Source organism: Protopterus annectens, chromosome 7.part0 (genome assembly GCF_019279795.1).
Source record: "Protopterus annectens isolate FY-2018-M chromosome 7.part0, PAN1.0, whole genome shotgun sequence".
In the NCBI taxonomy this organism is placed as follows: Eukaryota; Metazoa; Chordata; order Ceratodontiformes; family Protopteridae; genus Protopterus; species Protopterus annectens.
Genome location: NC_056739.1, coordinates 1,141,621,516 through 1,141,634,221, shown reverse-complemented (window position 1 = coordinate 1,141,634,221; position 12,706 = coordinate 1,141,621,516). Strand labels below are relative to the sequence as shown.

General features: G+C 41.7%; 1 protein-coding gene across 2 annotated transcripts in view; it reads right to left on the bottom strand.

The window, feature by feature from the left end:
* LOC122806909 (WD repeat-containing protein 76-like) overlaps positions 1–12,706 on the bottom strand; it is a 950,729-nt gene that overhangs the window by 125,085 nt on the left and 812,938 nt on the right. For both annotated transcript variants that reach the window (XM_044077718.1, XM_044077717.1), the window contains one exon: positions 5,687–5,842. In XM_044077718.1, coding sequence (XP_043933653.1) covers positions 5,687–5,842 — 156 coding nt within the window. The remainder of the gene's footprint in view (positions 1–5,686; positions 5,843–12,706) is intronic.

The window sequence follows — 12,706 nt, the reverse complement described above, 5'->3', positions numbered from 1 at the left end:
TTTAAGAAAGGCTTTGCAAAGTTTGGCCGACATTAAAGGCCCTGAATCATGACCTACATGGTAATGTGAGATGGCAGCCAACTGCACTTTGACTGTGGAACAACTGGCGCCCTTCTGAAAAAGATCAGTTAGGAAGTCTAGAACCAAAGGAAGAGGGGCTGTAAAGGGATCTAGCTCATGCCGCTCCGCCCAAATGGAAAAACTTTTCCATTTACTGCGATATACCTTCCTGGTGGAGGGGTTATGCGCTGCCACTAGGATGGCTTTGACTGGGGAAGAGATACCGGGAGTCCTGATTAGGAGTGGAACTGGAGCAACCAAGCTGTCAGCTTCAGGTTGTCCAGGTTCGGTGTCGGTAGATTCGATGGGTGCGAGATTAGATCCGGATTGGGATCCAGAATCCAAGGGGGATTCATTAAATGAGACCAAAGGTAAGGGAACCAAATCTGTCGAGGCCAGAATGGGGCAATGAGGATCATCCTGCACCCCAACCGAGACGCTTTCTGTAACAATTGCAGCATCAGAGGCAGCGGGGGATAAGCATAGAGAAGACCGGGAGGCCAAGCATGCACCAGAGCGTCTCTCGGAGAATCCCCTGGGGGGGGGGGATTAGAGCGAAGAAACTGTTGCACTTGGCGTTTAAAGGAGAAGCAAAAAGATCGCAGCAGGGAGTCCCCCATTTTGCGAATATCTGTTTCGCTACTTGCAAGTTGAGAGACCACTCGTACGGGGAGAGGATGGTGCAACTGAGCTTGTCCGCTAGGATGTTGGTCCGTCCCAGAATATGCGTTGCGATAAGAAAGCGGTTGGTGGAGATCGCCCATTCCCACACTCTCATGGCTTTGTGGCATAGAGGGTATTATCTGGTTCCCCCTTGTTTGTTGATGTACCAGACAACAGATGTTGTCTGATTGAATCGCAATTGTCCCAATGGGGAGGAGGGCATGAAGTGCTTGCAACGCAAGAAGCACTGCCCTCATCTCCAGAAAACCTCAGCTTTGGCCAGCTAAGAACTTGGTTATATTCAACTGGACGTATAAGAGAATTTAAGTACCTTTATCTGCACTTTTTTTAAAAAAAAATACAGTATTTAATTTGATTTAAACTGTGTATGAAGGAGTGTTGAAGGAATATTTAACTGAAGTTATTCTGCTCTTCAGTAACTTGAACTGAAGCTAGTGTTGGCTGAATTTTGTTATTTGCTAGTAATTACAGGTGTGGGGGTAGCCACATTCTTTGATTTCCTGTCCTTGCATATTTAACTGGTGCATGTGAAATAATTCCTGCTTTAAAACCTCAGCTTTGGCCAGCTAAGAACTTGGTTATATTCAACTGGACATATAAGAGAATTTAAGTACCTTTATCTGCACTTTTTAAAAAAAAAATACAGTATTTAATTTGATTTAAACTGTGTATGAAGGAGTGTTGAAGGAATATTTAACTGAAGTTATTCTGCTCTTCAGTAACTTGAACTGAAGCTAGTGTTGGCTGAATTTTGTTATTTGCTAGTAATTACAGGTGTGGGGGTAGCCACATTCTTTGATTTCCTGTCCTTGCATATTTAACTGGTGCATGTGAAATAATTCCTGCTTTAAAACCTCAGCTTTGGCCAGCTAAGAACTTGGTTATATTCAACTGGACGTATAAGAGAATTTAAGTACCTTTATCTGCACTTTTTTTTAAAAAATACAGTATTTAATTTGATTTAAACTGTGTATGAAGGAGTGTTGAAGGAATATTTAACTGAAGTTATTCTGCTCTTCAGTAACTTGAACTGAAGCTAGTGTTGGCTGAATTTTGTTATTTACTAGTAATTACAGGTGTGGGGGTAGCCACATTCTTTGATTTCCTGTCCTTGCATATTTAACTGGTGCAGCAGTGGAACAGGTGAAGCAGTGGAAGTTCCTGCTCCACTTCTCTGATTAGTTGGTTGCCATTGGCAGCCCCTGTAGGAGCCTTGGTATTGCCCTCTACCTCGTGCACGCCTGTTTTTTCCCCTTTGGAACTTGTCAGAGTCTAGAAATGACCAATTCTTCGAAGGCCAATTCCTGCTGAACCTTGGTGGCTGAACCTGGAGGAAATCTTTGACTGTTTGTACTGATTTAGCCTTTTCCTCAATTGATTTCAAAACACCCTGTGCATTGGCACCAAATTGCTTGTGTTTTTCCAAAGGAGCATCCAGTAGCGTTACTTTAACATGATCTGGCAAAGTCTGTTCTTTCAACCAAGCATGTCTACGTATGACAGCCCCTGTCATAGCTGCCCTACATGAAGCTTCCAATGCATCATAACCACGCTGAAGAAAAAGATTGCTAACCTGCTGAGTATTATGAGCCAAATCCTGCAAGGCCTTTCTATCTAAGGGCTCAGGAGAGGCTAACTTTTTCTGTAAATCATCCAACATGAAATCCTGATACTGAAACATATGAAATAAACAGTTTAGAGCTCTCATGGCAAGGGTGGATGAGGTATAAACTTTTTTACCCCACCTCTCCAAGGACCTAGATTCCCTGTCTGCAGGCAAAGGATTTTTGGCCGTGGACGTGACCACTCCTTTGGGCCCCTGAGAAATAGTTTCTAGATCAATAGAGTGGGCCTTAAAGAGATGTTTATGAGTATCAGGGACCCTGTAATATCTGTCTGGCTTGACAGGAGCAGGAGGAAGAGAATCAGGCAAAGCACTGGTGTCTGAGTAAACATCATCCAAAACATCTAACACAGGGGGAATAGCTAAGGGCCTGTGCTGGGTAACTTAAGGAAAGTCCGAAGCCTTTTCCTGGAGTCGGAGAAGTCCTGGCTCTGCCACTGAAAATGCTCTCTCATGGAATGGAGAATTTCACCAAAAGAGATATCTCCTCAGCAGGAGAGGCAGAGGGAATGGATTCTTCAGCATCAGAATCATCGTAGGCCGGGAAGGATTCTTCCTGGGAATCTGAATGGCCTGACTCACCAGAGGCTTCATCTGAGGAAAGGGTGCCTGCCTGCTCAACCCTAGGCCTTTTGTCTGAAGGCGGCTGAGAACCTCTGTCTGGATGGGCCTGAGAGACCCTAATTAAAGAAAATTAGATCTGCAGCTAAAGTAATGATCTGTTTATCAGAAGTGGGACCCTGTGAAAAGGATTTAGGAGGGTGAGACTTAGCCTGGCTGGCAGCCTTAGCACGTGTGTAGGCCTTAATAGACATAGACACAGGAGGCCTAGCTGCCCCACGTGCTGGAGTGACTTTGTCCACCGGAATGGCGTCGGGTAAATCTTGGGCTTCGGTTTCTGGAGGAAAATCAACAACCGGCACCGGGGTAGCCTCCGGGACCGAAGTCTGCGGTAAAGCGGTGTCATCGGTCTGAAGCGGTTGAGTTATCGCCTCCGAAGAGGCCGATGCACTCGTGGTAGGCTTTAGCGTGGTGTCGGTAGAAGACGCGGGCCGCGAATGCCGGTCCCAGTCCTTCCGCTTTTTGGAAACATGTGCTGTCGGTAACTCCGACGGCATGTTATAAGAGAAAGTTTCCCCAAAATAGTCTTCAGCAAATTCTGCCCGGCGCCTGAGAGTGCGCTTATTGAAGCAAGCACAGGCAGCACAGGCCGAGACGTCGTGGTCTGGGCCGAGGCAGGGGAGGCAGTAAGAATGGAAATCCTTATGAGGTATTTGTTTACCACAAGACAAGCAATTATTAACTTTTGCAAATTTATCTGACATCGGCTGAGGCAAGAAAAGGTTCCCCAATGGGGTACTTAGCTTTTTGATGACTTCGGTAACTGAAAACACAGGAGCTGACCGGCCGGCACTTGCGAACTGCTTCTGCTTCGGCACCGCGCGGCAAGAAAGACTGAAGAAGATGGCGTTGGCTGATGCTTATATACCCCAGGCGCTCTAACGTCGGGGAAAGGGTGACATCAGCCGACGCCGGTCCCAGACTTTGGAATCCGGCCGACCGAAGGGCTGCCTGAGGCAGGACAACCCATATGTCAGGACTGCAGTTGCAATCTTGAAGGACATCTGGTCCCCAAAAGTCAGTTCATCTTCCTTTGTCAGGACAGTCAGAATCCTCATCACAATCATAGTAAGACCTTATTAAGTTTAATTCTGTTGGCTGCCAAAATGCAATTAATAGACAATGAAAATCAAAGTCTAAACCAACTGTATTTGAAGTATTGAATATTATAAAAGGATAAAAGAACTAGAAGATGGATCAGATGGAAGGCGTAACTTACATAGAAATAAATGAAAATTGAGGTAACAATAGATGCAGAATAATGTTCAAAAGGAGGAGTGAGGATTAAGAGAAAGCAGGAATTCAGTAATTTATGTAATGTTGGACTGATGATCATTACAAAGAAGGAAAGAAAAAATATGTGATGTATACTGTATGCGAATGGAAAAAAATGCTAACTTTTTAAAATTTTCTATTAATGTATGTTTGTCTATGTCTTAAGTGATAATTTAATAAAGGTGTTTAAAAAGAGGAAAAAAAGAACCCGCATCATAAAAATGCACCCTTTTCTTCATGCAAAGGGCCTTTGACACTACAGGAATTTACAAAGCTGGCTGCTTGGATTTGCAAAAGTTAATATTCTGGATCTGTCGGATAAGAATATGGAAAAAAAAAACAGGGTGGAGGAGACTGAAGCACTGCTTAACCTAGGCTAATCCAAGCTGGTGGGCACAAGGTTTGGCTTCAGCACTTTAAAATCTTGGTTTTTCATGGGACACTGTCTTGAAGGTCTCAGCTCATCAGCAGGTTATCACAATGTCCACTCAGTCTCTAGGAACTTCCGTGTACACAAGAATAAAGGGGATGCTGCTCTCACACTATACATGCTTCAAGCCCTGGGGCTTATGGAAGGCTCTTGACAACCTACATGGAAGTCATACCAGACACCTCCACAGAGAACAGTACTGAAGATAGGTATTGCAAAAGTGTCTCATCATGTTCAGTGCTGCTGGACATAGGGATACTGATAGTGTAATAAGTGCTGTCCTCAGTATTCTGATGCTTTTCCAGGAGTATGTTTACATTTCAGATTGGCTCCACAAGGCCATGGCTGATGCCACAGTGATGTAGAAACAGGGGCACACACTCTTTCGAACTGCAAACTCTCAGATCTTCTCCTGAGTGCCCTGTGAAACCTGGACAATGGGGACAGGCATCCATGTCATACTCTGGGTTAAGGCAAAAAAAAAAAAAAAACAGTACAATCTGCATGGGGAACTTGCTTCCCACAATCTATATAATTATTAACCTTACAAATGATCACATTCAGAATCCATATCAGAGATGGAGTAGTAGCACAACAATTCTCCAAATGAAAAAGAAAAAAATTTCCCATGGGGTTACTTATTTATTCTCAGGAAGCAGACAAACTGATAGGCTGATGAAGTTTGAGAAGAAAGTAAAGAGTATTAGACTGCACAGTAAGGCAAATATGAAGATGAAATCCCCTGACACTCCTCTTATACAACCAACATCCTTATGCTGTAATGAGAAAAAATCAACAGAAGTCAAAGGGGAAAGTATAACTCTGGAAGTCTGCCCAACAAGGGACTACCCGAATGCAAGCATTCCCAATAATCAGGCTCTTCAACAATAACTAGAACAATGAACATCACTTTTGTATCAGATCATGCTTTTTTATCTGCAAATCAGATGCCACTTTTATCAAGACCTAGAAATGAAGTATTCAAAACTTACCTTAGATTATCATCAACGCATGTTGTTAGTACTCTTTTACCATTCATGGGAGAGAAATATGCAGAACTGACAATTCTAGAATGGCCATTAAGTCTGGCAACAGGATTCAGTAATTCTTTATTCTTTATCTGCCTTGCATCATAAATATTGACACTGCTGAAAAAGATACATATTTAAAATGGTCAGAAATAAATTACGAATGTATATAAACTGTTTCAGTATGTTGTTTTTTTCACCTGATAGTTTAAAATTCGCCAGTTACCATTTTGTTTTATTTTACCAAAAAAGCAAACACTTTCACCATAAAAGAAATTATTACTGTAGGAAATAGCTATACTAGGATTTTCTTGCTCCTGAAAGACCATCTAAAATGTTTCATCACTGTACAGTACTGTTGAATGTGGCAGTGTCAATATGCCAGCCTGGGTGGCTAGAACTACCCAGCTTGATCCAGTATAACCTCATGATTACTGCCCATAGGATCCTTTACAATCCAGATAATACTCCTGCTCTTAAAAATATTATCACTCCCTATCACAATCCCCAACTAGTCCAGACTATCAAAACTAATAACTCTGCCGGTGACTCTCTTCGCAAACTCTGTAGGCAGATCCTGGAACTCTTTCCCAACCAAAATTACTTTTCTCAACTCCCTGAGAAAATTCAAGACTAGACTTAAACAATATCTGACATTAAACTGGCTATGTCAATGTAGCAAACCCGACTAACTTTCCTTGACAATGAGACCAAAATAGGTATTTTAGCTTACCGGTGGCACTATCCTGACCTTTACTTTGTTTAACTCTAACGTGTTTAGGTATGTAACCACTGCAAATATTGCATCTGTACCTAACTGTATGAGTTAACAGCATTCTTAGCTGACCTGAATTACTTAATGATGACCTACTCTCTGGATTTTCTTTATCTCCTGAACTTCTATAATTTGCCTAGGTATGTAACCTCTGTAAATATTGTATCTTAAACTTAACTGCTTGCTTAGATAAGTTAACTACTGTATATACTGTATTTTTTAATCTAATATGAAAAACAAGTAATCTCTGTGGTATCCCCGAAGTCTCAAAACAACCCACTGAAGTGCAGTGGGTCCAAAAACAAAACAGTGTAAGAAACTTCTCTGTGTAGAAGATTTTCAGTCCATGTATTTCTAGTTAATCGCTGTATATTAATCAGATCAGACAATAGTAGTAGAAGTAGCGAACGTAAACTCGTCTTAAGTCAAAACAAAACAAAAAGTAATAATGGAAAATATATAATTGTACAGCATTACTAAATATTCGAAAGTAATCCAAGCAAGGCAGGGAGTCTGGAAACAGATTACTTTTGAATATTTAGTAATGCTGTACAATTATATATTTTCCATTATTACTTTTTGCTTTGTTTTGACTTAAGACGAGTTTACGTTCGCTACTTCTCCTACTATTGTCTGATCTGATTAATCAGCAAAACAGGATAAAATAGAAGTCACCACGATGTTAAAATAAAGCTGCCTTTTTATTTTCGGAACAAGCGCTTTCACGTACTGCCAAGGTATGCTTCTTCAGGTTTGTAAATTAATTCATTTCTATCCACTATTTATATAAATGATATTTTATCAATTAAATAATTAATCAATTTAAGTTAATGAAATTAAATCATCAGTTATTAAGCTGTTTTCCTTTTTAAAATGCATTGTTCATTTAAGCTTTAAAAGCATATAGTCATAGAATAGAACTAACAAAGTAATGTGACTTATATTATTTATAAATGTAATAACAGTGAAGTATAAGATGCTATTTTTATTTATTTATTTTTATTTTACATTTGTTGACCGGGCTAGTCTAGCTGGATACATTTCCATTTTCAGTAGAGGCCCGGGGAGAAAAGCTCCACAATAAAAAAATACAACAACAACACATTATGGTAAATACATATTAGTGAAAAATAAGTAAAATACAAACAGACAAAAAAAAAAAAAAAAGGACAGGCTAGAAGAAACTACAACTGGCAGAGAAAAATACATATGGAGCTCCATGTGCTATCATTATAGAATAACTAAATACAATAACTACTTCCATATAAACATTTATACAACTGAGTTAAAATTGATACTTCATATATCGCTAAAAAAGAGAAATTTTTTCATCAAATTGATACAAACAAATAACCTTTAATAGGAAATATATCTGATCTGATTAATATACAGCGATTAACTAGAAATATATGGACTGAAAATCTTCCACACAGAGAAGCTTCTTACACTGTTTTATTTTAATCTAATTTGCTGACCTTGGAGCTTTTCTCCCCGGGCCTCCACTGAAAATGGACTTGCATCTAGTCGGACTACCCCTGTCAACAAATGTAAAATAAAATAAATTAAAAAAAATAAATAAAATGAAAAAGAACTTGTGAGCATGCATTTCTCAATGCCCTAAACTGCATTTGTTCTCAGTATAGAAAACTGGTATGGAAGCATTTTTGTTAGATAATGCATGACTCATTATCCAGATGATGGTGTTCAGTACCCTTAAGTCTTAAAGTCTTAGCATAACCTATTGCCCACACTGCTGGCAGCTAGGTGGACATGTACAACTTGACCAGAGAAAGGTTCCGTCTTACAAGACTGGAAGAAATGTTTTTTGATGAGAAAAACTATTTTCATATTGTGGCTCCACATGAGTCAGTAAAAGACTGTAAGGACTGTTTAGAGAAAGCAAGAATTGTATCTTGAGTAGCCTTGGATCACAGAGCTCAAGTATCACAACAGACTTTTGGTTTTGCAAGAAAAAGTAGATGCATCACAGGAAGTTTGTTGGCTGTGTTAAACTGGTGGGAGAAAGTACAGTTTTGTACCTACCATAAATGTAGATGTCCGATAGGAATGCAACTGCAGTCCTGACATATGGGTTGTCCTGCCACAGGCGATCCCGAGGTCGGCCGGATTCCAAAGTCTGGGTCCGGCATTGGCTGATGTCGCCCCTTCCCTGACGTCAGTGTGCCAGGGGTATAAAGGCATCAGCCGACGTCATCTTCTTCAGTGTTTCTTGCCCCAGATGCCAGGTGCCCTCTAAGGAACGCTAAATTTAGAGAATAGAGAAAAATTCCAAACATCCACAACAGTAAAAACAAATACACCATAAAAGATAACCCCAGCTAGCTAGATGGAGAGTTATAAAACCAATGGTACACCAAAGTGGGGTAGGAGGGAGGGAAAACCTGACTGCAGTTGCATTCCTATCGGACATCTACATTTATGGTAGATACAAAACTGTACTATGTCCTTCAAGGATGCAACTGCAGTCCTGACATATGGGTGGAATACCATAGCCAAGCTGGGGGTTGTAGGCACTAAGAGAATGATGGTGTAGCTAGAATGCCCTGCAGGACTGCAGTAGCAAAACCTGCTCTGGATCTGGAATATAAAGGCAGGTGGTAATGTTTGGAAAATGTATGCACGGAGCTCCATGTGGCAGCTTCTAAAATGTCCTTTGTAGCCACCCCTCTTAAAAAGGCTGTGGAGGTGGCTGTTGCTCTGGTGGAGTGAGGCCTGATGTTAGCTGGCACAGTCTTTCCATGAAAAGAATAGCAAAATCTAATGCAATTTCCAATCCATTTAGAAATTGTCTGTTTTGAGATGGCTTTACCCTGCACTCCAGCAGCGTAGGCCACAAAAAGCTGGTCAGTTTTTCTGAAATTTTTTGTTCTGTCTAAGTAGTAGCGCAACTGTCTGTGTATGTCCAAGGTGTGCAGGAGCCTCTCTCCTTTATTTTGAGGATCTGGATAAAAGGTAGGCAGGTGAATAGCTTGATTTAGTGAAACCTTGGATACCACTTTTGGCATGAAGGACGGATTGGTTCTCAGTGAAACTCTGTCCTGATGAAAAATGAGGAATGGCTGTACTGCCATGAGGGCCTGTAATTCAGAGGCCCTTCTTGCTGAGGTTACTGCTAGAAGAAAAACTGTTTTCCAAAACAGGTACTGCAATTCTGAAGAGGCTGCTGGTTCAAAAGGAGGCAAAGTTAACTTTTCCAAGATGAAGTTGAGGTCCCATGCCGGTACCAGTGGTTTCCTTGGAGGGTTGATGTTTTTTATCCCTCTTAGAAACTGCCTTAGTAATGGATGTGAAAATACAGGCGGATCAGTGTTGTATTCTGCAGATATTGCTGAAGCGTGTATTTTTATGGAGGAATAAGCAAGGCCATTGTGGAGCATTTCAGCCAAATATTCTAGAATCTGTGGAATGTTCATCACTGTTGGATCTTGACCCTTTTTGGTGTTCCAGATACAAAATCTCTTCCATTTTGCTGAGTATGCCTTTCTAGTGGAAGGCCTGCGAGCTTCCAGGATGATGTCTCTCACCCTCTTGGAGAGTTTGTCCTGATTTGGAGTCATGGAATCTTCCAAGCTGCTAGCTTCAGTGTTTGCAGGCTGGTGAGCAGAGTCATGTAATTGTGCTGCATCAGTAGCAGTGGCCATAGAGGTAGAGGCCATGGATTCGTGTGTGCCATGCTCTTCAGTAGTGGGTACCAATGTTGTCTTGGCCAGTCTGGAGCAATCAGAATGACTCTCGGTTGTTCTGTCTTGATTTTCAGTAACACCTTGGTCATTAATGGTAGAGGTGGGAATGCATATACTGTTAGAGAGCTCCAGCTGAAGTAGAGAGCGTCCACCTTCCATGCTTGTGGATGGTATGTCCTTGTGTAGAATTTCTTCAGATGGTGACTGAGGTGGGAGGCAAATAGATCTATGTCCGGCCTTCCCCATGCTTGAGTTAGTTGTGTGAATATGTCCAGATGTAACCTCCATTCGTGAGGGTCCAGCATGTTTCTGCTTAGGCTGTCCGCCAGTACATTGTCTTTTCCTGGTACAAACTGGGATTGCAGCTCTATGTTTAATTTCAGGGATATATCCCAAAGGTTCATTGTCAGTCTACAAAGGGGGTATTGAATGCGTATCTCCTTGCTTGTTTATGTACCACATCACTGTGGTGTTGTCTGTCTTTATTAGTAGATGGCCCTGATGTAGGAATTCTTCGAAGGCCTCGACTGCATGTATCACTGCCAGCATTTCTTTCTGGTTGATGTGCAGGTGCAATTCTTTTTGTGTCCATTGTCCTTGAATGCATCTGCCCGCCATGTGCGCCCCCCATGCATGGTCTGAGGCGTCTGTTGTAATGGTTTGGCTTGTCTGAGGCTTGCTGAAAGGCAGTCCCTTTGTTTGTCTGGCTTCCTTGAGCCCACCACAAAAATTCCTTTTTCAGACATGGAATGAGTGGGATCGATGCCTCTAAGCTGTGACTGTGTTGAGACCATAAACTTTTTAGATACCATTGTAGCTTTCTCATATGCAGTTTTGCAAATGGTATCAGGAGAATGCAAGATGCCATGAAACCCAGAGCCTGCAGGTATTTCCTTGCAGTTATTCTGGTGTGCATTGCCAAATTTCTGAAATACATTGGTAATTGTCCTTGTTTTTCGGTTGTTAGATATGCCATCTGGGTGTTGGTGTCCAGTTTGGCACCCAGGAAGATTATTTGTTGGGATGGTATAAGTCTTGATTTCTTTATGTTGACTGTGTATTCCAAGGCCTGTAGTAAGTGAATGACGTAATTCAGGTTTTTTAACAAGGTTTGTTGGCTGTCCGCTTGTATCAGGCAGTCGTCCAGGTAAGGGTATATTTGAATCCCCTATAGTCTGCAATGTGCAATCACTGATGCCAGGCATTTCGTGAATACTCTGGGCGCAGTAGATAAGCCAAAGGGCAATGCAGAGAATTGATAATGCTCTGAACCTGCAAGAAATCTGAGGTATCTTCTGCAACTTTGTCTGATAGGGACATGCAGGTATGCCTCCTTGAGGTCCAGAGTTACCAGCCAAGACCCCTTGCCCAGCATGGGAAGAAGTAGCTGTAAGGTTAGCATCTTGAATTTTGGTACAATGAGATGAGTGTTCAGTGCGGACAAGTCTAGAATAGGTCTCCATTGTTTTTCCTTTCTTGGAACAAGAAACAGTCTTGAATAAAATCCTTGGCCTTGTTCTGTAATAGGAACTTTTTCTATTGCCTTCATTTGTAACAGCTGTGATATTTGCTTGCGTGCCTCTGCCCTTTGATTTGGTGGCAGGTCTGGCATGCCTTGTCTTTTTGGTAAAGTATGGAAATGGAATCTGTATCCCTTGCCTATTATGTCCAGTATCCATTTGTCCTTTGTAACAGTGTGCTAGTTTTTTGAGAATAAAGATAGCTTTCCGCCCAAAGGTGCACCCAATTGTGCCCTGGTTGGCGGAATCAAAGTCAAGTCATTGAGATTGTCCTTGTGGTGCACTTGCAGGTCCTGCACCACCTCTCTGGTTAGTAGGCTGCCATTGACGTCCTCTGTAGGAGCCTCGAGCTTGCCCTCTACCTCTTGCACGTCTGTTTCTGCCTCTTTGATATCTTTCTGTGGCTGGAAAGGACCAATTATTGGAAGGCCAATTCCTGCTAAATCTTGGAGGTTGCACTTGGAGGAAATCTTTTACTGTTTGAACTGATTTTGCCTTTTCCTCTATTTTCTTCAAAACTTCCTGAGCAGTGGTACCAAATAACTTTTGTTTATCCATTGGTGCATCTAGCAGTTTAGCTTTAACATGATCTGGCAGTGTTTGCTCTTTTAGCCATGCATGCCTACGTATGACTGCACCTGTCATTGCTGCCCTACATGAAGCTTCCAATGCATCATATCCACACTGTAAGAAATGATTGCTAACCTGCTCAGTATTGTGAACCAAATCCTGTAACCCTTTTCGATCTAATGGTTCAGGAGAGGCCAGTTTTTTATGCAAATCATCTAACAAGTACTGTTGATATTGAATCATATGAAATTGACAGTTTAATGCCCTCATAGAAAGGGTAGAAGAAGTGTAAACTTTCTTTCCCTACCTTTCTAATGCCCTGGAATCCCTTTCAGCAGGTAGAGGATTCTTAGCAGTAGTGGCTGTAACCCCTTTAGGCCCCTGAGAAACAGTTTCAGGGTCAGCTGTATGGCCC